Source organism: Pelodiscus sinensis, chromosome 4, assembly GCF_049634645.1.
Source record: "Pelodiscus sinensis isolate JC-2024 chromosome 4, ASM4963464v1, whole genome shotgun sequence".
In the NCBI taxonomy this organism is placed as follows: Eukaryota; Metazoa; Chordata; order Testudines; family Trionychidae; genus Pelodiscus; species Pelodiscus sinensis.
The window spans coordinates 134,400,625-134,425,694 of record NC_134714.1 but is presented as its reverse complement, the minus strand read 5'-3'; the positions used below and the strand labels follow the sequence as shown (position 1 = coordinate 134,425,694).

The following is a 25,070-nucleotide window of genomic DNA, read 5'->3' as shown; positions in this document are numbered from 1 at the left end:
GGAGGAGGAGGCGGGAGAACTGGCCGGTGGAAGCAGGGCTGGCGGGGGGGGAGGGAGAGTTCGGGGGTATCGGGGAGGAGGAGGCGGGGGGGGGAGAACTGGCCGGTGGAAGCAGGGCTGGCGGGGGGGGGGGAGTTCGGGGGTAGCGGGGAGGAGGAAGCGGGAGGGGGGGGGAGAACTGGCCGGTGGGAAGCAGGGCTGGCGGGGGGGGGAGTTCGGGGGTATCGGGGAGGAGGAGGCGGGAGGAGGAGGGGGGGGGAGAACTGGCCGGTGGAAGCAGGGCTAGTGGGGGCAGCAGGGCTGGCGGGGGGAGATCGGGTGCGGGGGGACCGGCCGGCGGGGGCGGGACTGACCCGGGCGCGCGCAGATCCCGGGGTGCTGCCCGCCCCCTGTAAAGCGCGAGCGAGTCCGGCCCCGGGGATTCCCCCCCCCCCCCGCCCCGTTGCGCCCGGCCTGCCCGGTAGACACTGACCCGCGCGGGCGGATCTACCCGCAGCGCGCAGCCCCGCCCTGACCCCCCAATAACAATGAACCGACCGCGTGTCCGGTATTTTCTTCATATTTCCCCGGGCAGATCCCGCAAATGCCTCTGCCCCCGCTCTGCCCCCGCGCGACACGGCCCAGGGGTGGGGGCTGGGCGGGGCCGGTGCTCGCAGTGCCCCTGTCCCCGAGGCTCAAGGAAAGCCCGTGGGCTGGTGCACGCAGGCTTGGCTGGGCTGAAGCCCTTCAGGAACCGGGGTGCAACTCGTGCGGCCGAGCCCCCCCCGCTCGAAATGAGCCGGTCTCGCCACAAAGCGTTGGAGGTGAGCAGGGATCCCTCCCCGCACTTTGGGAAGTTTGGGGTTTTAATGCTCATCCCCCCCCCCCCCCGGGATGTTTCCGAAGGGCCGGGGAGTAGAACCCTGGTCTCCTGTGACCTCGCCTCCTGTCTCCCCCCCCAGTGGAAGCCCATTTCTTATCCTGCCCGCCCTGCCCAGGGGACACACCGGCTCCCGCGGCTCTTTGGACCAGCCCATCACACCCAGGCGGACTGGTCCCCTGGGCTGTTTTCCGGCCTCTCATCCCACTCGCCTGCGGGCGGGGACTTGCTCGCAAGGGGATTCCTGGGTCCCCACCCGCCTGCGGGCCAGGGACACCCGCCAGGGCCGATGGACCCTCCAGCGCCCACGGTTCCGCACTGTCGCGGCTGGAAAACCGAGCCCGGCCCAAGCACCCCACGACGGCCACGATCCCAGCTGGCGCCGGGCCCCTCCTCGGGGAGCAGCTGGCTGGGCTTCTGCGCCTGCCCGGGCAGGGGTGTGTCCCAGGGGCGGGGCCAAAGCATGTGGGCGGGGCCACCCCCACTGGGGCTGTGGGAGACACAGAAGGCGGAGGGGTGGGGTCAGCCGGGGCGCCCGCCTGCCAGAGTCTGCAGAGAGCCTGGCCCCGTTGCTCAGCGAGGCGGTAGCTGCTCGGGATACACCTCTAGGGGGCAGCACTGGGGCAGCCAAGCCAAGGTAGCTGGGATTGGCTCGCTGGGAGGAGGCGGGCTGTCTCTGGGGGGCGTGGTTTCCAGGTAGCTCCTCCCACATCTCCACAGCGCCCCCTGCTGGTGCAGAGGGAGACCTGAAAGGGGGTTCTGGGGTCCAGTCCCTGCCAGCTCGGCTGCTTCCTACGCTGCCCTCGGAGGGGCCCGGAGCAGAGTCCTCCCCGGCCTCCGTGGAGCAACCTCGCGGCCGCCCCAGGGCCTGAAGCCGGGCTCAGGAACGGGCTTGTCTGAGCACATGGGAGCCGCCCAGGAATGTGCAGCGAGAGCCCTGGAGGGCTGCCCATTAACCCCCCGGACTCACCCCCCCAGGGGCTCCCAGTTCCAGCCCCCTGCTCTAACCACTAGAGCCCACTCCCCTCCCAGAGCTGGGGTGGCACCCAGGAGCCCTGGCTCCCAGCCCCGCCCCCTGCAGTGACTGTGAACAGCCTGCCCTGCCCTCTGACTGCCCCCCCCCCCCCCGCCCGTGCCCGGCGGCCTCTCCTCTGGGCCGGGCCTGCAGCTGGGCACGAGGGAGCCGGAGCCGCCCGACACTTTACTTTCGTTTCTGCCGGAGGAAATTCCGCCGAGACAGACATTGCCAGCTGGGGAGCAGGTAGCGGTTGTGTGGGTGTGTGTGGGGGGGCAGGTAACGGCTGTGTGTGTGGGGGAGATGCGGGGGCAGGTAGCGGCTCTCTCTGTGTGGGGGGGGGGGGCAGGTAGCAGCTGGGGTGTGTGTGTGGGGGAGGGGTGCAGGTAGCAGCTGGGGGTGTATGTGGGGCAGGTAGCAGCTGGGGTGTGTGTGTGGGGGAGGGGTGCAGGTAGCAGCTGGGGGTGTATGTGGGGCAGGTAACAGCTGGGGTGTGTGTGTGGGGGAGGGGTGCAGGTAGCAGCTGGGGGTGTATGTGGGGCAGGTAGCAGCTGGGGTGTGTGTGTGGGGGAGGGGTGCAGGTAGCAGCTGGGGGTGTATGTGGGGCAGGTAACAGCTGGGGTGTGTGTGTGGGGGAGGGGTGCAGGTAGCAGCTGGGGGTGTATGTGGGGCAGGTAGCAGCTGGGGTGTGTGTGTGGGGGAGGGGTGCAGGTAGCAGCTGGGGGTGTATGAGGGGCAGGTAACAGCTGGGGTGTGTGTGGGAGGGAGGGGTTCAGGTAGCAGCTTGGCTGTGTGGGGGGGCAGGTGCCAGATGGGGGATCTAGCCCCCCAGGACAGGCTCCTCCAGTCTGTCCCCCCAGGGGGCGGGCTCGCTGCCCTCCCGGCCGGCCTAGGGCCCCAGGGGTATTTCCATGGCTGCCCCTTCCCTGGTTTAAAGCCAGTCAGACCAGCCGCCGCGGCACCGAAGCGACTTGCCAGCCCCGCCGTGGCTCTGGCTGGTGTCGGGAAGTGGCCAGCCCCCGCCCCAGGGCTGCCCCCGGGGCCCTCAGGCCCAGCCCGGCCCCCAATTCTGAGACCTGGCCCCAGGCGCTGGCCAAGGAGAGTTTGCTCCTTTCTGGGGGTGCTAGTGAGGGGGTCCCAGTGCACAGGGAGAGTGCTGCAGAACGCAGAGCTCACACATCGACAGGGTTTCCCAGTCCCGCTCCGTGCCTCAGTTTTCCCCGCTGCCAGCCCCCCTGTTTGAGCCTAGCGGGTATGAGAGGGTTAACCCTCTGCTGCCTCTGTTCTCCAGCAGAGTCCAGCCTGAGCCCCAGCCCAGGGGGTATCGGTCACCTGGAGCCCGGCCCGTGGCCCACTGCATGATGGGAAACGCAAATAATAAACGGTAAGAGCTCACGGTCCACTCAATTCAGCTGTGACCGGTCCCACAGCTTGGGCCAGAGCCCACGGAGCCTGGCTCCCAGCCCCTGCTCTACCCACTAGCCCCCACTGCCCTCCCCGAGCTGGGGAGAGAGGCCAGGAGTCCTGGCTCCCAGCCCCTGCTCTACCCACTAGCCCCCACTGCCCTCCCCGAGCTGGGGAGAGAGGCCAGGAGTCCTGGCTCCCAGTCCCCTTGCTCTACCCACTAGCCTCCAATGCCCTCTCTGAGCCGGGGAGAGAGCCCAGGAGTCCTGGCTCCCAGTCCCTGCTCTACCCACTAGCCCCCACTGCTCTCCCTGAGCCGGGGAGAGAGCCCAGGAATCCTGGCTCCCAGTCCCTGCTCTAAACACTAGCCCCCACTGCCCTCCCTGAGCCGGGGAGAGAGCCCAGGAGTCCTGGCTCCCAGCCCCCTGCTCTACCCACTAGCCCCCACTGCCCTCCCCGAGCTGGGAACAGAGACCAGGAGTCCTGGCTCCCAGCCCCTGCTCTACCCACTAGCCCCCACTGCCCTCCCCGAGCTGGGAACAGAGACCAGGAGTCCTGGCTCCCAGCCCCTGCTCTACCCACTAGCCCCCACTGCCCTCCCTGAGCTGGGGAGAGAGCCCAGGAGTCCTGGCTCCCAGGCCCACAGAGCGTGTGTCTCCCAGGCCGCCTGCTCCGCCCGCCTCGAAGCCGGCGCCAGGGGGGATCATGCAGAGACTCCGGGAGGACGTCACCTGCTCCATCTGCCTGGACGTCTTGGAGGACCCCGTCTCCATCGAGTGTGGCCACAACTTCTGCCGGGGCTGCCTCTCGGCCCACTGGAGCGGGGTCTCGTCCCGGGGCTCCCGGTGCCCCGAGTGCCGGGCTCCCTGCGCCAGGGACAGGATGACCCCGGACACGCGCCTGAGGAGTCTGGTGGAGAACATCAGAGACCTGCCCCGCGACGGGGAGCTGGCAGCCCCGGGGAGAGCTGGGCCGGAGGTGGGGGCTGGGCCGGAGATGCAGCCACTTCTGGGGCGGGGCAGCTGGGGAAGGGCCTCCCAGCGGCTCCGGGCAGCACCGTGTCCCCTCGGGGGTCAGCGCCCTGGTCTGATAGCGGGGAGCTGAGCACACACGGCTCAGCCCGACTGATCAGAAACCAGCCATGGAGCAACCCTCCTGGGACTCCCGCGGTTCCAGGGGGAGACTGGTGGGTCCAGGAATGGGACATTTCCCCTCTAGGGGGCGCCATCGTCCACCCGCCTCAGGGGGTGGCAGTGGGGCAGGGCTCTCATGTGGGGAGCTGGGGCCTGGCTGGCCCCGGGGTGGAGTCTCAGCGCTGACCCTGCTCTCTCCCTGGCAGGGGCTGGGGGCTGAACTGGAACCAGGGGCCGAGCCGGAGCCGGGGTGCCCGGTGCAGCTGGTGCGTCTGGACGAGGACGGGGGCCTGATCCTGGATGAGGGGGCCCTGAGCCGCTGCCTGGAGCAGGGTGGGGTGGGGGACGCCCCCGTCTGCCTGGTGTCCGTCATCGGAGAGCAGCGCCGGGGCAAATCCTTCCTGCTGAACTACCTGCTGCGCCGGCTCCGCAGCCCGGTGAGTGGGGCCCTGATCCCCTCCTGGAGCTGGGGGGAGACCCCAGGAGTCTTGGGTCCCAGCCCCCTGCTCTAACCACTAGCCCCCACTTCCCTCCCTGAGATACACCCGGGAGTCCTGGCTCCTCTGCTCTAACCACTAGACCGTCCTCCCTTCCCACTGCATAGCGTGTGGGGGGTGGCAGCCCAGGGGTGGCTGGTACCTCACCCCTCCCTGTCTCATGCTGGCTGAGCTGTTGGTGTGAACTCCTCCCCCCCCGGGGGCTCACACCAGCAGCATCCCCCCCCCCCGCCCCGGCCTCTGGGCAGGTGCGATCATCTGTGCAGGGGGCCTGGGAGCCGTGCGTCTGTCTGGGCCCGCGTCTGTGTGTCCATCCCAGAGTCTGTTCACTCCGTGTCTGTCTCAGCTGGAATCTGCCTGTCCGTCTAAAACACCCGCAGCCCCTCCCACCCCCCTGCACTAACTGCCCCCACCTTGTAACCCCCCCCCCCGCAGGAGGAGAAGGACGGGTCGTGGATGGGCCGGGAGGACGAGCCCCTGGAGGGGTTCGAGTGGCGCGTCGGCACCCGCAGCGTCACCAAGGGCGTGTGGGCCTGGAGCCAGCCCCTCTGGGTCCCCGCCATGGGGGGGCAGGTGAGTGGGAAGGGGAGGGAGGGGGAGAGCCACCCCAGTGAGTCGGCCCTTGGAGGGGGGGGCAGCTTCATGAGGAGATGTCTGGGAAGGGAGGCAGGGACTTGGAACTGGGACCCATGGGGGGGGCTGGTGTGTGACCCACCCACGGCTCCCCCCCAGGTGGCCGTGCTGCTGATCGACACCGAGGGCTCCATGGACATCGCCAGAGACACAGAGACCAGCGTCAAGCTCTCCGCCCTGTCCATGCTGCTGGGCTCCTACCAGGTAGGCCCTAGGGGGCGCTGTGGGGCAGGGAGCGGGGCAGGGCCCAGCAGGGGGCGCTGTCCCCTGGGAGGCAGGGCTTGCCCAGTGCCCCAGGACAGCGCTGGGGGCGCTGCAGGGGAGGACCCAGCAGGGGACGCTGTGAGGCAGGGAGCAGGGCAGGTCCCAACAGGGGGCGCTGTCCCCTGGGAGGCAGGGCTGGCTCAGTGCTCCAGGACAGGGGGCGCTGCAGGGGAGGACCCAGCAGGGGGTGCTGTGCCGGTTTCTGTCTCTAGCTCTGTCCTCTTTGCTCACTTGCAGATCCTGAATGTTTCCAGCCAGCTAAAGGACCCTGACCTAGAATACCTGGAGGTGAAGGGGTGGGGGGCAGGACACATCACCCTTCTCATTCTGCCCCCCCCCCCCCAGGGTGATTTTACTGTTCCGCAGCTGGGGAAACTGAGGCCCAGCGAGACTCGGTGACTTGTCTGAGGTCACACTGGTCATCTGTGGCACAGCTAGGGATAGAACCCAGCAGGCCTGGTTCCCACCCCCCTGCTTTAACCACTAGACCCCACACCCCTCCTGGAGCTGGGATAGAGCCTGGAGTCCTGGCCTCGGTGCGGCTCCCCTGGCAGCCGTGGGACCCTGCGGGCACCCGGCCTGGCCCAGGGCAGAGGGGAACCCGGCCGTGCAGTTCTGCTCTCTGGCCACTAGGGGTCTCTGCGCCACTGGGGAAAGCTGGGACCCTGGTCACAGGCCAGACCAAGCTGGAGCTGGAGGGTGGGAGAGCGAGGCCAGCCCCTCCCCCGTCACACGCTGCCTGCGGGCCCCACAGATCCCAGCCCAGACTCACCCCCTCGCTCTGCCCCACAGATGTTCCTGCACGTGGCCGAGGAGGTGGGGAAGGAATATGGACTAGAGCCCGTTCAGGTGTGTTGGCTTCTCCCCCCTCACCTGCCCCGCCCCCCCCCCCCCCCTCTCCCCAGGGCATGGGATCTTCCTGCCCCACTCAATCTCCTCATCACATTCCTGGGGGTTCCTCCTCCTCCTCCCTGTCCCAACCTCCCAGTGACCCCCCCTCCCCTCCTGTCTCCCCTGCAGCACCTGGACCTGCTGGTGCGGGACTGGACCAGCTCCCAGCTCCTTGGAGCCGAGGGTGGGGAGCAGCATCTGAGAGACGTCCGGGAGGTGAGTGTGGGGCTGGGGTGGGGATTGGGACATGGGGCCTTTGGGGGGGGCTGGCTCCGATGGCTCGGGGGGCAGGGGGGAACCCCCGGGTATTTCCCTCTGGTGGTGTCTCACTTTGCTGATCCCCTGTCTCCGGCAGAGGCTGGCGGCGACGTCCCCCTGCAAACACCCCAAGGCCCTGGCCGTGCTGGGCAGAAGCAGCAGCCGCTGTTACCTGATGCCCTTCCCCGGCAAGCGGATCTTGACTGGCAGCGTGGGAGCCCTGAGAGGTAACGGGCTGGGAGAGCGGCTCTGGGCCTGCCCCACGGGGCGTCTCTGTCTCTGGGAATGGTCGTCGGGGGGGGAAGGGGGAATGCTTGGCCCCGAGTTCACTGTCCATTTCCCCCCGGCAGACATGGACGAGGATTTCCGGGAGAGCCTGAGGGACTACGTCACCGCCCTGGTGGGCTCGGCCGGGAGACATGTCTGGAGGGACCAGTGGGGGGAGCCGCTCACCGGGACCCAGCTCGCCGCCAGGATCAAGGTGGGGACCAGGCAGTTGGGGAGTGGGGGCCCAGCTGGGGGCGCTCTGCCCTGGCAGGCAGGGCTGGCCCAGTTCCCCAGGGTGGCGCTAGTGTCACAAGAGGGCGCTGCCACTGCTTGGGTGATCAAACAGCTCCGGCCATGCCTTAGAACCGGCTCACAGAGCACCAGCTCAGCAGACAGATCGTACCCTTGACAAGTTTACTGCAAGCAATTCAGGAGGAAATTTTCCAAGCAGTATATGTGTGTATGTTTAGTACTTACACAATTAAAACGAACAGGGAAAGCCGTTAAAAGGCATTGCACGCATACAACGGCATTACAAGCAATAATTAAATGGAATACTTAACAATCTAAATTTAATTCTTAACCCAATTTAACACACACACATTCACACTCACACTCACCTCTGGTGCTGGCCAGACCCCAGGTAACGTTGGCTAATTTGACTGAGGCGGAAGTCTGACGTGCACGGCACCCCAATATACCGAACGATGGACTCTTAACTCGTGGGTCAAATGGTGTGGTGTGTATCCCCTAAGCAGGGGCCGGTCCAGTGAGATGCCATCCACTGCCTGCACAGTCCCATGGGGTGATGTCTGTTAGTGACACCCCCGTCTTCTTACTGATGTGTCCAGGACCCATCCAGAAATATCCAGTTTTTGCACCCCCCAATTTTGCTTGCCTGACCATGAGTGAGAAACGATGCTCTGCTCCTTGTTAGAGTCTTCCCTTGTTCCTATTTCTTATCTGGCAATGCCGGGAACGCTGCCTCAGCCGCACACTCCGGTCTTTTATTTCACACGGTCCTTCTTCTTAAAGTTGTAAACAAGTCCACACTCCTCCCAGGCTCTTGCCTGCACCTCAGCACGGCCTCTCTTCAGCTCACTTACTGGTGATTAGCATGAGTGGATGCGTGAACCATTCACATGTTCCATGATTCGTGACACTGGGGTGCTGTGGGGCAGGGCCCAGCAGGGGGCTCTCTTCCCCGGCAGGCAGGGTTGGCTTAGTGTCCCAGAGTGGCGCTAGGGGGTGCTGTGGGGCAGGGCCCAGCAGGGGGCGCTCTTCCCCGGCAGGCAGGGTTGGCTTAGTGTCCCAGAGTGGCGCTAGGGGGCGCTGTGGGGCAGGGCCCAGCAGGGGGCGCTCTTCCCTGGCAGGCAGGGTTGGCTTAGTGTCCCAGAGTGGCGCTAGGGGGTGCTGTGGGGCAGGGAGCCAGGCGGGGCGCTGTGGGGCAGGGAGCCAGGCAGGGCCCAGCAGGGGGCGCTCTTAAGACCTGTGAAGTCTCCATTGTGATTTCTTGTGGTTTCTTTGCAGAAACTCTGTGCCCTGATGAAGAAGCATCGCTCTGGCTTCTCCTCCCCCTCTCAGGTACCTGCTCCTCCCAGCTCTGCCTCTGACGTGACCACGGGGCCTGTGCCCCCTTGTGAATTCACTTCCTGTGTAGAACTGCCCCCTACTTGTGTCTTACTGCTGTTGGCTCGCCCGAAAGGCGGCTGCAGGTCTGTGTCAGGGAAGCCATCTCTGTGTGTGGGCGCTGTGAGCTTGTGCAACAGCCCCGCCCAGAAGTGGCTGCACCTCAGCGCTGGGTGAACCACTCCCATGCAGTGTTGTGTGTCGCTGTTCCCAGATGCCCTGACCCAGAGGTGGCTGCATCTCAGGCGTGTGTTACCGCTTGTTGGAAAATGTCTGATCATTTTTTTTTTTTTTTTTTTTTTTTTTTTTTGTGGAGATGAATTTGAGTTTCCAGATACTTGAAAAGCCAAAATAGTTTGCTCGGGCAATGCCACTGCGGAGACTCATGGGAATTGTAGTTTGGCTCAGCAGGCTCCCTGTTCTCCCCATAAGTCAGTTCTCTGATTGGACTGCATCTCCCAGGGTGCACCACAGAAGTCCCTGACACTGCAGCATCATGGGGCTTGTGGTTTGGGTGCCTGGCTTCAGGCTGAGCTGCCGCGGTGGCTCATGGGAGTTGTAGTTTCATGCTGGCTCGCGGCTCACCCCACCTGGTCCTGCCTGCACAGATGGCCATCACCTTCCACAACGACAGAGTCCTGGACAGAGCCCGCGCCGACCACACTACGATCCTGCTTGAGAAGGTGAGTCGGGGGCAGAGGGGGCTTGCCCCGGCCAGGGGAACTTGCGGGAACTTTCCTGGCCAGCCCGTGGGTGGGTGGGGGGGCCCTTTCTTGGTCCAGCGGGGGCTTCTTGCCCCTCGTGACACTCTGGGCCGTCTCCTCTCCGCCGGCGGCAGGACCACGACTCCCAGAACATGTTCAAGTGCCTGGGGGTGAGGCCCAGCAAGATGTCGGAGGAGCTGGCGGAGCGGCGCGGGCAGTTGCTATGGCGATGCCGGACGGACATGCGGGACCCGGCGCCGGACAAGGAGGCCCTGCTGGAGGGGCTGGAGCAGGAGCTGCGGAGCGAGGACGAGACCTTCCTGGAGACCTACAGGAAGCGCTTCAAGAAATACGTCATTTGGGCGGGGGTGGGGGCGGGGGCGCTGGTCCTGGGCCCGGTGGGTGGGGCTGCTGGGGCCGGCATCGCCGCTGCCGCCATTGCTGCCGAAACTGCCGTGGCGCTGACCGTGGCTGAGGCGGTGGCCATCGGGGTGGGGACGGGCGCCGTGGCGGGGATATGCGTGGGCGGGGGGGTGGGCGGAGGCGTGGGCGTGGGAGTGGGCGAGAACATCGCCCGGGGAGAGAGAGCGGCGGGTGGCCCGAGGGAGGAGGGGGACAGCTCCGACGATGCGTCCGACGGCAACCCCCTGATCTGAGCCGTGGCCCCCAGTGGGGCTGGCCAATGGGGAGACGGGGCTCGTGGCCCAGACACGTCCCCCACCAACCGCCCCACATGGGGCGCCATCGCCCACTGATTCTGAGGAGAACACCCCCTTTCGCCTGCACTGGGTGCGAATTCCCCCCGGGACCTACTCCTGTGCCGGCCAGTCGGTCTGGAGTGGAGGCCGGACGAGACGGGGAACCCACCGTTTTCCGGGGAGCTGGCCCCCCGTGGGCAGTGCTGACGAGAAATCGGCCGGGTGGTGGGTTCCAGGCCCTGGGACCAGAGGCCGCCAGGGCACGCCCCATCCCCTCATCATGCTCGTCTCCACGGCGATTCCACGGCCTCCACGACGTGGCTGTAATGTTGCTGCTCGTGTCTGCTCGCCCCGTGGCTGAGGCTGGACGAGCCCGTTGGGCGGGGGGCTTAGGGGTCTGGTTTCTGGACTGGCCTTGGCCCCGGCCCCTGGCGAATCGCTGGCTGGGAACCGCAGGAAAGGCAGCAGCGTCCCCGGCAGACACTGCCTCTCAGAGGGGTCTGTTGGGTGCTTGGCGGAGGCAGTCTGGCCTAGCTGTCGCAGTGGGGCTGAGCTCTGCCCACGAATCACCGGGCAGAAGCTGGAGGGACAAAGCCTGGTCCTGGAGCCCGGAGATCGGAGGCTGCACTGGGCTAAAGTGGGGGCCGGGGGTCAGAGTCAGGCTGGGGTCAGAGATGGGGGGAGGGGAGGGTGGCCCGGTGTCCGGTTCTGAACTGGCCAGTCCAGCATTTGAGCTTTCTCTTCGGGAAACGCATGGAGACGCTAGAACTGTCGGGATTTTCTAAATAAGATGGGATGCGATTGTGATGTAACGTCAAGTGTGTCCGGTATTTTTGTTAAAACCATCTGGCCACCCTAGGGGAGGGGGCGGAGTCTGGTGTTGGGGCAGGCCCAGGTCCGTGTGGTTCCCCAGCCAGCTCCCTGGACCCCCCCCCCCCGGAGTTAAATAGGGGCACGTGGCCAATCAGAGGGCTGCAGGGTGATGTCACTCTAGGTCCTGTAGGCGGTACTTCCTGCAGCACCTACTCCCCACAGTGCTCCTCGGCGTGGCCCCCTGGTGGCACTGGGGGAATGTCACAGGAAAGGCAGCAGCCACTGGGGGCGGGTCAGGCTGGCCTTTCCCCCGGCATGTCTCTGCAGGGCTGTGGGGGGCGGGTCAGGCTGGCCTTTCCCCCGGGACGTCTCTGCAGGGCTGTGGGGGGCGGGTCAGGCTGGCCTTTCCCCCGGCATGTCTCTGCAGGGCTGTGGGGGGCGGGTCAGGCTGGCCTTTCCCCCGGCACGTCTCTGCAGGGCTGTGGGGGGCGGGTCAGGCTGGCCTTTCCCCCGGGACGTCTCTGCAGGGCTGTAGGGGGCGGGTCAGGCTGGCCTTTCCCCCGGCACGTCTCTGCAGGGTTGTGGGGGGCGGGTCAGGCTGGCCTTTCCCCCGGGACGTGTCTGCAGGGCTGTGGGGGGCGGGTCAGGCTGGCCTTTCCCCCGGGACGTCTCTGCAGGGCTGCGAGGGGCGGGTCAGGCTGGCCTTTCCCCCGGCACGTCTCTGCAGGGCTGCGGGGGGCGGGTCAGGCTGGCCTTTCCCCCGGGACGTCTCTGCAGGGCTGTGGGGGGCGGGTCAGGCTGGCCTTTCCCCTGGCACGTCTCTGCAGGGCTGCGAGGGGCGGGTCAGGCTGGCCTTTCCCCCGGGACGTGTCTGCAGGGCTGTGGGGGGCGGGTCAGGCTGGCCTTTCCCCCGGGACGTCTCTGCAGGGCTGCGAGGGGCGGGTCAGGCTGGCCTTTCCCCCGGGACGTCTCTGCAGGGTTGTGGGGGGCGGGTCAGGCTGGCCTTTCCCCCGGCACGTCTCTGCAGGGCTGCGGGGGGCGGGTCAGGCTGGCCTTTCCCCTGGCACGTCTCTGCAGTGCTGTGGGGGGCGGGTCAGGCTGGCCTTTCCCCCGGGACGTCTCTGCAGGGCTGTGGGGGGCGGGTCAGGCTGGCCTTTCCCCCGGCACGTCTCTGCAGTGCTGTGGGGGGCGGGTCAGGCTGGCCTTTCCCCCGGGACGTCTCTGCAGGGCTGCGGGGGGCGGGTCAGGCTGGCCTTTCCCCCGGGACGTCTCTGCAGTGCTGTGGGGGGTGGGTCAGGCTGGCCTTTCCCCCGGGACGTCTCTGCAGGGCTGTGGGGGGCAGGTCAGGCTGGCCTTTCCCCCGGGACGTCTCTGCAGGGCTGTGGGGGGCGGGTCAGGCTGGCCTTTCCCCCGGGACGTCTCTGCAGGGTTGTGGGGGGCGGGTCAGGCTGGCCTTTCCCCCGGGACGTCTCTGCAGGGCTGTGGGGGGCGGGTCAGGCTGGCCTTTCCTCCGGGACGTCTCTGCAGGGCTGTGGGGGGCGGGTCAGGCTGGCCTTTCCCCCGGGACGTCTCTGCAGGGCTGTGGGGGGCGGGTCAGGCTGGCCTTTCCCCCGGCACGTCTCTGCAGGGCTGTGGGGGGCGGGTCAGGCTGGCCTTTCCCCCGGGACGTCTCTGCAGGGCTGTGGGGGGCGGGTCAGGCTGGCCTTTCCCCCGGGACGTCTCTGCAGGGCTGCGGGGGGCGGGTCAGGCTGGCCTTTCCCCCGGGACGTCTCTGCAGGGCCCCGGGCAGGTGAAATGCAGCGTCAGTAGAGCAGGGGGCGGTGCCCGGCTCCCGATCCAGACAGTGCGACTGTGCCAAAATCAACTGACTGGAGCATCCGTTTCTCTTTCACAGTCCTGCCCCCGCTGGCTTCCCGCCCCCTCCGGGCACTGCCAGGAAACCCGACGTGCTGGGCCCTGGGGAAAGCCGAGCGTCTGTTCCCAGAGCAGGGCGCGGCGCTGACCAGGTGGGCGGCTGGCTCCCTTGTAGCCAGGAGCGTAGCTGGGCACAGGCCTGGAGTTGGACGGGTCTGTGGGACCCGGGCACCAGGAACTTTCCTGGCCTGCGGCTTGGCTCCACCACAAAAAATTTTCCGTTAAAAGTATTTGCGTTAAATCATGCCTGTCTAGACGCAGCCGGGCTGTCCACTCTCGTCTTCAGCCTGGGAACACGCCTGTCCCGGCCACACTGACCTCCCAGCAGTGGTCACCTACAGTCACTTGGTTCTCAGACTGCTCCAATTCTCTGGCTGTTCCTGCCTCACCTGTAACAATCGTCCGCCCCTTTGAAGCCCCTCCAAAGCCATCCGCACTGGATCTTTCTAATTCCAAGGCAGCGGAGTCACTAACAGACAAATTCTGTCTGCCAGGCGCTGACACAAGCGTCTCCTGCATCAAGCTGCTGCCTTTTCCAGGCGGAGCTTTCTCCGGAATGGCATCCCCAAGTAAAGCCCTCTCGCCTCGCTCAGTCCCTGCGAACGGCTTGCTACAAGCACTGCCAGGACTCTCCCCCATGAGCTTCCTTAAGCGACAGTTCCCCCGTCTCTGGCCCTGCCGCCGTATCCCTCTGCTGAGCCACCACCAACTCCCACATTCATTTACTCCCTGGCTCACCTCTGGCTGCTTGGGTGGACTCACGGACAATCCCCTCAGGCCAACAGACAGAGCGATGAGCTCCAAGGTCAGAGACATCTTCTTCCCTTTGTAACTCTCTGGACTGGCCCCTCACGGCTCCCTGTCCCAGCACACACCAGGGTAGGAATCCTTCTCTCTTCCTCAGGTAACACACAAACCCCTGAACCGTCTGATCTCTGGGATCCTGGCCAGACACTGACCAGATCTACCCCAGTCACCGCCTCCTTCTCCCCAGCAGACACAACCCTCGGGCCACCCCCTTTCTGGGCTGTAGCTGTAGGGATAACATATTCATGTATTGAAAATGATTCCCCCACATGGAAGTGACTCCCCAGAATTTGTTCCCCACAACTTAAAGTGTTTAGATTTATTATTAATTCTTCTTCTTATTATTATTATTATTATTTGTTAAGATTGTTAAATGTTTAGATTTATTATTATTATTGCCCCTTTAGAATAGAATGTATTAGGTCATGGAACTTTACTCAGCACTCAGAGAATATTTTAAGCAAAACCACCCAGAAACTTTTGTAACTACAACTTTTATTATTATACAAATACTGTCTGGGAAACATTCATTAGGGAATGTACGTAAGAGAGAGAGAGAGTGCTTGGAGGATGAATGAATGGTTCGGAGAGGTGCCAGCCTGAGAATGCAGCAACAAAGGGCTGAAGAAGGCGTCAGGTGCCAGTGCAACCAAAAGGTGTCAAGTGGAGAAAACCAAGTACTGGAGATCCACCCGATGAGATCACTGACGAGCACCTGGCAGCCACCCTGGACATCAGCATGATGCAGCAATTCCCATAGACTGGCATAGGAAGAAATTCCTATAAGAACTGGACTAAAAGACTATGGAGTCAGAGTCCAAGGTTCTGCTGCCAGCCCATCAGGAGCTTGAGATGCGCATCTGATCAGGACTTCGCTCCCCACTCCCATCACTTGTGTACAGAATACCTGGCCAGTATTGTCACAAGCAACTTCCAGGCCGGTAACTATAACAATACACAGAACCGGAATGAATGGATGAATGAATGTTTATATGTATAAGGGTTAAGTAGTTAAACAACGTTGTTTGCTTCTATCTTTTCTTTATTCTTTATTCTTATCTTTACAATAAATGTGGCTTTTTGCCTTATCCCCCTTATAAGATCCTGCTTGCTTTTATTGGTACAACATAGCTGTATCCAGACCCAACTCCGGGACAACAGCCCTGCTCTCAGCTGTCACAGGCTTCCTCAGACACAGGAAGAAACTTCCCCGCACACAGACAGACAATCGGAGACAGTCACTCCCTTGTCCCAGTGTCCCTGGCTAATCCCAGCCCCACAGCTAGAGCCTCAGACTGCTTCCTTCACTCACACACTGCTACCCCCAGCAGCCAAACTGCCAGTGCCCACACCCTATGGCTGCTCGCACTGGGCTCCCTCACACAACTCACTTCCCGCTTGTGTGGGTTCAGCCTCACACGCATCACCAGCCAACGATCCATCCCCCTCCAGAACTTCATCTTGTTCCCCAGTGAGGAATCTACCCAGGCCCACCCCTGCAACCTGCTCCAGAGAAGCGTTGTCCCGACCCCTGGGGTCCCCCTGCCCTGCTTCTGACTCCAGCCTCACCTCTGAGGCATCAGACAGGCCCCCAGAACCCTCACGCCCAGGCCCACGGCCCCCCTGCACAGACACCCGGCCATATGCCCCAGGCAAACAGCTAGACACACCTTTTCCTTGGTTGCAATAGGACCAACTAGCCCCAGACAGCTGCCCAGAGTCACACGCACCCTCTTTAGAAACCCCAACGTGCTTTGGGGCTGGGTTAAGACGTCAGCTGGGTTGAACACAGCTGCCATGTTGTAATCACACCCCAGACCCACACGGTTACACAGCGAACTCCCAGGAGGAGACAGTCTCTTCAGCTCTTCTATTTTCTTAAGCTGAAGTTCAAATCTGGCAGCTTTCTCCTTGGCTTGTCTGAGCCTCCTGTCCGACTCGGCCATTCTCCCTGCATGTTCTGCCTCTCCCTTGGCAAGTTCTTGTTCCAGCTTCTGCTCACTTTCAGCAATTTCCTTGTGTAGCTTCTGCTGTCTTTCAGCAGCGTCTTGGTCTAGCTTCCGTCTTCTCTGTTCTGCTAGCTGACGAAATCCCTCTGGTTCTCGTTCATATTTAAGTTGCAGTCTCCTCACTGGATCCTGCACGCTCATGTCTTCTGCAGCATTTCTGACAACGACCTCAGCTGTGGCTTAGAAGTTGTCTCTCTAAAGGCAATGCCTCTTTCCAGGCACAAAGCTTCCAGAGCCCTCCTGTCCAGACTCTCAGACGGTTGCTGACTTGTTGCAGCGGCTCTTTAACCCACCAAACTCTCCCCACCGACAATCCAATGGAGACAGCGCGGGGTCCTGATCCAAAGCTCAATTGACCAAGATCTGTGGATCCTGCCGACTGTGCCACTGTGACGGACCCAGCCGGGTCTGGGCACAGCTGAGGGCGTCCAGAACCAGCAGAACAGCTTTCATGTGACACCTCACACGGCCCCTGTGTATAGACTTTTGGGGCATCCCCCCCACGGGTGCAACAGTGATCGTTAGAATCCAATAACCTCACACCACTGGCTAAGCAGCAGTTCTGCAGAAAAGGGCCTGGGGGTTCCAGTGGAGGAGAAGCTGGAGAGGAGTCAGCAGGGCGCCCTTGTAGCCAAGAAGGCTAATGGCGTATTAGGGGCATTAGGAGGAGCATGGCCAGCAGATCCAGAGGTGTCATTATTCCCCTTTATTCGGCTCTGGGGAGGCCACATCTGGAGTGTTGTGTCCAGTTCTGGGCCCCCCACTACAGAAGGGACGTGGGCGCATTGGAGAGGGGCCAGCAGAGGCGACCAACATGATTCGGGGGCTGGAGCACATGACCTACGAGGAGAGGCTGAGGGATTGGGGCTTGTTCAGTCTGCAGCAGAGCAGAGCGGGGTGGGGGTGGGGAGGGGTTGATGCAGCCTGCAGCTCCCTGCAGGGGGGTCCCAGAGAGGCTGGTGAGAGGCTGTTCCCAGTGGGGGCAGGTGGCAGAACGGGGGGGCCAGAGGCAGGCTCTGGCCGGAGACCTCGGCGTGAGACTCCTGCTCAGCAGCCTGGCCGTGTGTTCTGGTACCAAGAGTCTGAGGGGAGGGGGGACTGGTGCATCGCGCACTGCCGGTTCTTGAAACAGGCAGCTGCATTGGCCAGAACCAACCAATGGGATTGTGCTGGGGGCGGGAGCATGAGGCACGCCCCCCCCGGGGGGCTCTCAGCATGTGGCGCATGGAGGGCCCTGCAGCCGTGTTTCTGAGGGGTGGGCAGGGGCCGGGGTGTCTGCTGGGGGCTCCCCGCTGTGTCTGTGGCCAGCGCTTGTGCCCAGCTGCTGGAGGCCAGCCCAGGCATCCTGCTACTGGGAGAGTGAGGTGGGGGGGGGGGGGGAGGACAGGCTCGAGCTCCCACAGAGCCAGCTCCCTGTTGAGCCGTGGGCTGCCGACCCCGGTCCGGCTGCTGGCCCCGCCTGGCAGAAGGGCTACAGGGTGGGTGGAGGGCTGGGGGGACATAGGGGCCCCTCTCCTGCCCCTGGGCTCAGAGCAGATTTGTCACTTGCCCTGCAGCTGCGTCTTCTCTGGTCCCCAGCCCCCAGAATTCCCACCCTCCCCCTTTCCCTGGCCCTGGCTGGCGTCCCCGCCCCGATCGGCAGCGCCCACACGCCACTGTGACGGACCGGGCCATGTCTGGGCACAGCTAAGGGCGTCCGCTCAGGGCGAATTGCTCAAATCCGGGGCTCCTTACAGCCCCCGACTGGCGACCTCTCCACACAGGCCACGAACCAGTCTCACCGAGCGCTTCAGCTGCCTGCCTGAAGCCTCCCGAGCAAAACCCCTCCGACACCCCAGCAATATCCGTGCCCCAGATGGCCCCGGGCCTCATACACAGGTGGGGGGTCCTAGCACCCAATCCCACCTACCCCGAACAAGTTCTGTCCGGTTCCAAGAAACCAGCCACAGATCCCTGGTCAATTTACCCTCTGGACCTTACCACAAATCACGCTGGGCCAATCCTTTAGAATCTAAAACTAAAGGTTTATTAACACAAGAAAGAAAAGCATGAGAGTAAGGTTATTAAAGTACAGTACGTTACATGCACCGAATCTCCCAGTCCTCGATGCAGGCTCTAGCAGAGATGTTACAGCTGCTGGTTTAAAAGTCCTTATTGCACATCCTACGATCAGGATGGGTTCACAGGTCTTCCGGGCTCTTCAATCCCTGCAATGCTGCCTCTGGGATGAAGTGCTGAGCTGAGAACAAAATGGCATCGACCACATGGCCTCTTTATACTCCTTCCTGGCCTCTTCTAGTATGTAGCAGGTCACCTGGTCCTCAGCCTCTCTCTGCTGGCAGCCCTTGGGTCTCCGCCCTCCTGCTTTAGGTGTGTCTTTGGGCCATCAAGGGCCATTGTTCCACAGGGCTTCACTACTCAGCCTGTCCATAGCAATGCTCAACCATATTCACAGAAATATTCAGCTTCCACACGGATTACAGATTCCTACCTACACACACAGACATTATACACTCACATAAATAGCGTACATAAGATCAACAAACAATAATCTCCCATTCAATACCCCACATGGCTCCCCCCACACCAATTTCTGGGGCTAACACCCCCACTTAGGGGTGCAGCAGCGATCTGGCTGCTTCCCTCCAATTCAGCAACGTGACAGCCGCCATCCGCAGCTCACAGCGGGCGGCGGAGCCAGAGGAGGCGGGGCAGGGGGTGATGGGACTGGCCCGAGCAGGAGGCAGCGCCAGGCGTGGCTGGTTCGAGGCAGAGACACAGTTTGCAAAGCTGCTTTATTGGCCATTGTGGAGCAAGAGATTTAGGATCAAAGGGGCTACGGGGCCCTTCCCCCGTCGGCCTCCCAGGCACCCCCAAGGGTGCTACTGGGCTGCAGGGAGGGCTGGATGTAACCCCCCCCCGGCGCCCCTGCACTTCCATCCCCAGCTGTGTCCCACGGTCCCCAGCAACGCGGCCCCACCCGGTGCCGAGGGGGTACGGACACCCCGAGGGGGTTGGCCGGGCAGTGCTGGGGCAGATCCGTGCGGGCTCACAGGGCGGGGAGGAGCAGGGCGGTGAGGATCAGAGCGGCTGGAGAGGCGATGGCAGAGGGCCCCGCGCCGTTCACGTACCCCTGGATCCAGCTGTCGTAGGCCATCAGCCGGGTGAAGACCCCGGGGAACTCGGGATCAGAACAGAGCTCTCCTCTCACATTTCTGATCCTAAACCAGCTGACGGCTCCAGCCAGGTACCAGGTGTCGCCCTCTTCGCAGGCCAGAGGCCCCCCGGAGTCGCCCTGGGGAGAGAGAAAGGGGGTGAGGGGCCCAGGAATCCAAAGGCTGGAGGGGCAGAGAACACGGCCGGTGGGAGCACAGGAGCAGCGAGCTCGTCAGGGGGCCTGGCAGCGCCTGGCACAAGGGGTGGTGGTGGGGGCAGATGGCTGCCCGGCTGGGGGCTGCACTGGGGTCACACACAGAGGGGAGAGGCTCTCACATTGCAGAAGCCCTTGGGGCTGTCCGTGTACCCAGCGCAGAGCATGCTGCTTTTGATTCTCTCTGGGCCCAGCGGTGAGTTTGGATTCAGTGAGTTGTAACGATCATTGCAAGCCGCGGTGCTGATGATGGGAACCTCCAGTTGCTGCAGGGTCTTGGGTGTTGGGAGAGGCTCTGGAGAGAGAGAGCGGGGGTGCAGAGGGGTTACCCACCTACCTCTGGTCCCCCTGCACCAGCCTGCTAGGATCCCGAGGTGGCCTCTATGCCCGGGTGCAGCTTCCCATGCACCTGAAGCTTAAGCAATTTTAGCTTAACAAAGACAGGGCCAGGGCTGGGGCCAGCTGGATCCCCGTCTGCGCGCCCCTCCCTGGGGGCTGAGGGCGGAGGAGGGGCTGGCTGCAGGGACCCGGACGGACCCCCACCGGAACGCGGGTGCGTGTGTGACAGGGGGGCAGACCCACGTCAGCGCGATTTGCCAACGACCTGGCACAGCCTCCCTCCGGGCAACGTGCAGACCCAGAGGGGCCCGTCTCGGGCTGCGGTTCTGTCTCGGGCTGCGGTTCCATCTTCGGGAGGTCGGTGTCGGGGAGACGTTTTGCCAGCCCCCCACAACTCCCAGCCCCCCAGCCCCTAGCCCCTCTCTGGGCCCTCTGACACTTACTGCCCACTTCGACCCTTCCCCAACCGGTGACCCAGCAGGTCTTTCCCACGGGGAACTGGCGGGAGGCCCCCGGCAGCGCGATGGGTTGGATGAACTTTGTGAAGGTCACCGGCTTCTCCAGCCGCACCAGGGCGATGTCGGCCACGGAGCTTGTCTTATTGTAACTGGGCTGCAGGATGATCTGCTGCACCTCACGTGTGACCTGATGGGGTGAGGGGTTGGCGAGCTGGTGCGCCCCCAGCACCACACGATACTGGGAAGGGGACGCGGAGCTGGGGAGGAGAAAAGGGAGGAGGGGAGACAGTGTGAGGCTGGGATGCAGCCACCTCTGGGGCAGGGCAGCTGGGGAACAGCCACAAAGCAGGAGGCCAGGGACGAGTCATTCCCCAGGCTGAGTTACTCACGGATTGAAGCAGTGAGCGGCCGACACCACCCACTGGGCTGCGATGAGGGATCCCCCGCAGACGTGCTTGTCATCCTCTTGAACGCTGACCTGCCAGGGCCATTTGCCCTCCTGGACATCCTGCCCCCCGATGATACGGCTGAACACTGCACACAGGGGAGCCATGTTAGCACGGGACATGGTGCCCGTCTCCTCTCCCCACCCCATAACCAGGCCCAGGACCCAGAAGCTCGGGGCTCGTTACCTGGCTGGTCTTGACTCTCCACAGCACCTGTAGAGGAAACAGAAATGTTGGGGAGATGTTACAGAGCCAGGGTGTTCAGGGGCAGGAGCAATTTTAGGGTCTGAATTACGTTTGGAGGGTGGAAGGTGGGGAATATACAAAAGCCCCAACTGCTGTCCCACAGTGCTTCCCATAATCCCTATACCACAGCCCATGTTGTAGGTGGCTACCCCATGTCAGTAGGTTTCAGAGTGAACAGCAGCACGCGCTGAGCAAGTGCTGCTGCCAGCTCTCTTGGGATCAGCTGTGTTCTCTGCAGCGTTGGAGGGCAGGCGACTGGGGAGAAGAGCTGGGGCCATGGCTCCCGGGGCAGAGGGTGAGCCAGAGAGAGTGGAGGGGTCTTGTTGGGCTTTGATAGGGTGCCTGGGGGGTGGGATCAGGGTCCCCAAATCCACAGCAGGGCTGGGGCCTGGCACAGTCATTTCTGCCCCTCACTGCCCAGAATCTTGTTACTTCACGCCCCCCGAGAGTCCACCCCACATGGCCAGGCCTGGGAAAGAGCCCGAGCCGGTCCACTGGGGCAGGATCCCCCATCCCCGTCTATCCTCCCCCCAGGTTGCAGGAGAGTCTCCCTGACCCTGTTCCCTGGAGCTCTGCCCTGGGCCCGGGTCTCTCACCGTGCGCTGGGAACAGCAGCAGCAGCAGGGCCAGCTGGGAGCAGAGCCCCCCCATCATCCTGCCCCTCGGGGGCCTGTGTCGGGACGCCCAGCTCAGCCTCCGTCTAACGGCGCAAGTACCCCCGGGCGAGCAGGCAGCGGGCTAAAAACCCAGCAGGCCCCGCCCCGTCAGGGGGTTGGGGGTGATTCTGGCAGGACCGGATGCCGAGGAAGCCCCAGCAGCTCTGAGGCTCTGTTCCCTGGCTCAGGGCCAGCGGCAGCCGGTCACATCTCTGAACTCTCAGAAAGTGAGAGCAGAAGCTCATGGACCCAGCCTCCCCCCCGGTGAGATGTGTCCTTCAGAGCCCAGCTCCGCCCTGCATGGGATCGGTTTCCCTCTCCCCCCCACCCCCCGACGTGCCCCCAGGCCCTGGGAAAGGGACAGAGCCGGTTCCCTGGGCAGGACCATGTCAGGTTACTGGATTTTGAGGCTTGTGAGGCTTCAGGCAGGCTGCTGAAGCGCTCTGTGGGACTGGTGTGTGGCCTGTTTGGAGAGGTCACCAGTCGGGGGCTGTAAGGAGCCCCGGATTTGAGCAATTCGCCCTGAGAGGACACCCTCAGCTGTGCCCAGACACGGCCTGGTCTGTCACAGTGGTGTAGTCGGCAGGATCCACAGATCTTGGTCAACTGAGCTTTGGGATCAGGACCCCACGCTGTCTAAATTTGATTTTTAGTACTGAGAGTTTGGTTGGGTAAAGGGCAGCCGAAATGAGTCAGTGCCAGTATGAGAGCCTAAGTAGAGAGGCTCTGAAGGATTTGTGCTCAGGGAGAGGCATTGCCTTTAGGAAAAGGGCCTCTAAACTACATCTGGTAGTGTTGTTACTAACCAGAGATGTGGATGAAAAGGAGCAGAAGCGAGCCAAGGAAGCTGCTGAAAGAAGGCGGAAGGCAGATGAAGAAATTGCTAAGAGAAAGCAGGAGCTGGAATCAGAACCAGGGCAGGAAGAGCCCAGAAGTCAGGGGAATGTTTCTCTGGGGCAGTCTGGAGTGGCTGGCTGGGAGGAGTTGAGGAGTTGTTGGCTGGTGAGGTTTGTGGAATTGAACCTGCACAAGCTGAAATTGATTTGTGTGAAGCACAGTGTGTGCAAGCTGGCAATTTGGCTGGTGAAAGTAGCAGTGGGTCAGTAAAGGAAGCTGTTGCAGTGTCTAGCTCTATGCCTGAAATTAGCCAGGGGTGTTGGGACGAGGGAGAAACTGTCTCTGGTTGTCTGACTGTGTGTGGGGAAGAGTTTCTTCCTTTGTCTGTGGAAGGTGCCCCAGAGTCTGTGTTGGCTGAGAGCAGTGTTGTTGTCCCAGAGTTGGGTCTGGATACAGAGAAGGCCCAGAAAGGAGGTGGCGCTAAGTTTGTGTCTGCTGGGAAGGAGGATGCTGTGACTTGGGTAGATCCAGGCAGTGTCGTGCATGAACCCCAGAAATCAGACAGTGGGGACACTGATGTTGTGCCTGATGCTGCTGTGTTGCTGGAAGAGGGGCAGCAACTCTGTGGGACCAAGGTGACCCCTTAGCCCAGGCACAAGGAGAGAATGAGGGTGTGTTAACTCTGGTGCCTAATGATGGTGTGGAAGTTTACAGCCATCTGGAGAGATGCAAAGGGAGAGAAGGTGCCTCTGACCCTGTCTCTTGTGAGTCTGTCTATGTGCCTGAGAGGGGATTGTCTGTGAATCCACCGGAGGGGCCAGAGATAACTCAGGGAGTAAGGGAATTGCAGGAGGAGTTGGTTGTGGCTCAGCAGGGTAATGCTGCTGCAGAGCCAGAGAAGGGTGAACTGTTGCTTAAGGAAGCTCGTAGGGAAGTGAGTCCTGGCAGTGCTTGTAGCAAGCAGTTTGCAGTAACAGGGAGAGGTGACGATGCCTGGCTTGGAGAAGGCATTCAGGAGAAAGCTCTGCCTGTAAAAGGCAGCAGCTTGGTGTGTGAGGCACTTGTTGTAATGCCTGAGGGACAGAATTTTTTCATTAGCAGTGACTCCACTGACATGGATATAGACAAATCCAGTGGGGATGGTTATGGGGAAGTCTCAGAGGGACTGAGGGTTGTTCCAGATGAGGCAGGAACATCCAGAGAACTGGAGCAGGCTGCTAACCCAGTGACTGTGGGTGACCAGCTTGCTGGGAAGTCAGTGTGTGTGGGACAGGATTGTTCCCAGGTGAAGGAGGAGAGTGGGAAGTTAGTGTCTCAGATTCAGGAGAAGGGCTGGGTAGCTAAGTATGCAGAGCAGAACAGCTGTGTGGTCACTCTCCCTAGGATGCAGGAGATGGCAGTTACGCTCCCATCTCTGGACACGGTGGACACTCATACTCAATCAGGGAAGTTGATATCTGGTTCCATGTGGAAACAGAGGTTGGAGGTGGCCAGAGGAGAGACTTGGGAGTCTACAGCTCACTGCTGTTACCCCACTGAGTGGGGGAAGGGGGAGAATTCCAGGGCCATTGTGAGCCAGGGAGTCACGCCCAGCCAGCCCTTTGTCTTGGTCTGGCCAGAGGTTTCAGGCCTGGAGCCCAGAGGACAAGGGGGAGGGGCAGGACTTGCTTTGGCCAAGAAGATTTGCAGGTTGAACCTGAAGGGCCAAAACTGCAATGGTGTGGGGCCAGAGAAGGGGCATGATGGGGAATGTCAGTATACACCTGAGATAGGATTGTTCTTGTTACTGATGTTAATTCTTGTAACCAATGGATTATTGTTGCAGAGAATTGTAAAGGTGTACAATGGGCATGATCTTATACCATGTCATCTGATGTACCAAATGACAGACGGTATATAAGGGGACATTGTGATGTTGCTAGTTCATGGTTAATGCTTGTAACTGGTCTTGGAACTTCTTACAGGACAAAAAAGGTTCCAGCTGGAAGGTCCTGTGTGAAAAGGGAAACTGAGGCACACCACCATTTTGTTTTCATGGCTAAATGCAAAAATGCCTACACGATTTGGGGTGAGAATACCTGCATTCACACAATGTTAATTGTGGTTCAGAGAGTTGCCACAGCTGGCCTGGATAAATTCACTATTTTCTTCAGCTCGGGGCAAAATCACCTGACACACTTAGGGATCATGCTGCAGAAGCAGATCCAAGTAGCTGTGGTTTTTACCAAGTTCTACCTTGGGTTGGTGAGACAGTGCAAGGACATGGGTGTCAATAGGGCAGACCTTGCAATAATGAAGCCTATTTTAGGCACACTGGGTTCTCATACTCTCATCCAGCTCTGTACTGTTGTTTCTGCCATTGGGTTAGAACATGTGATGACCCAGAGCCAAAGCATGGGGGGGCCTGTGATGCCCTCAGTGATGTTACTGGCCTCACTTCCTGCATCAATTTTGCCTTGGGGGTGTCACGTTACTGGATTTTGAGGGGAGCAGCCAGATCACTGCTGCACTCATAGGTGGGGGTGTTGGCCCCAAAAATGGTATAAAAGGGGGCTATGTGGGGTGTTGAATAGAAGCTTACTGTCTGCTGATTCTATGTACGCTAGTCATGTGATTGTATAATGTCTGTGGGTATAGTTAGGAGTCTGTAATCTGTATAGATCAGTGATCTCCAACCTTTTTACACCCAAGATCACTTTTTAAATGACAGACCAAGCCAAGATCTACTGCCCCGCCCCTTCCTTGAAGCCCCGCCCTCTCTATTCTCCTCCACTCCATCACTTGCTATCCCCAACCCTTATACTGCTGCTTTAAAAAAAATTCTTCTGTAGGAAGAGGTTTTTTCCAACATTTGGCCTGTTTAGACTGGACCAAATGTCAGAAAACCCCCTTCTTTCGGAAGCCCCCTTATTCCTCGTGGAAA

The 25,070-nt window shown here is 61.9% G+C and overlaps 2 protein-coding genes across 3 annotated transcripts; one reads left to right on the top strand and one right to left on the bottom strand.

The window, feature by feature from the left end:
* The first annotated feature begins 1,574 nt into the window (after nucleotides 1-1,574).
* On the top strand, nucleotides 1,575-10,575 carry RNF112 (ring finger protein 112). The gene is made up of 14 exons (XM_075928733.1): nucleotides 1,575-2,120; nucleotides 3,166-3,258; nucleotides 3,941-4,256; nucleotides 4,618-4,848; nucleotides 5,344-5,481; nucleotides 5,641-5,745; nucleotides 6,043-6,093; nucleotides 6,598-6,654; nucleotides 6,826-6,912; nucleotides 7,052-7,181; nucleotides 7,305-7,435; nucleotides 8,752-8,805; nucleotides 9,459-9,533; nucleotides 9,689-10,575. Exons 2-14 carry the CDS (start codon nucleotides 3,233-3,235, stop codon nucleotides 10,208-10,210), a joined length of 1,923 nt encoding a protein of 640 aa, XP_075784848.1. The 5' UTR covers nucleotides 1,575-2,120; nucleotides 3,166-3,232; the 3' UTR covers nucleotides 10,211-10,575.
* Nucleotides 10,576-17,920: 7,345 nt separating this feature from the next.
* LOC102462230 (serine protease 27-like) lies at nucleotides 17,921-21,472 on the bottom strand. 2 transcript variants are annotated; one of them, XM_075928754.1, is made up of 7 exons: nucleotides 21,251-21,472; nucleotides 20,595-20,621; nucleotides 20,352-20,496; nucleotides 19,948-20,219; nucleotides 19,288-19,460; nucleotides 18,927-19,090; nucleotides 17,921-18,286 (listed from the first exon to the last, which is right to left on the bottom strand). In XM_075928754.1, exons 1-7 carry the CDS (start codon nucleotides 21,306-21,308, stop codon nucleotides 18,283-18,285), a joined length of 843 nt encoding a protein of 280 aa, XP_075784869.1. In that variant the 5' UTR covers nucleotides 21,309-21,472; the 3' UTR covers nucleotides 17,921-18,282. The 2 variants fall into 2 exon arrangements, with proteins under 2 accessions (XP_075784869.1, XP_075784868.1); XM_075928753.1 differs by lacking the exon at nucleotides 17,921-18,286 and having other exon boundaries at nucleotides 18,351-19,090; nucleotides 21,251-21,467.
* Nucleotides 21,473-25,070: the final 3,598 nt, after the last annotated feature.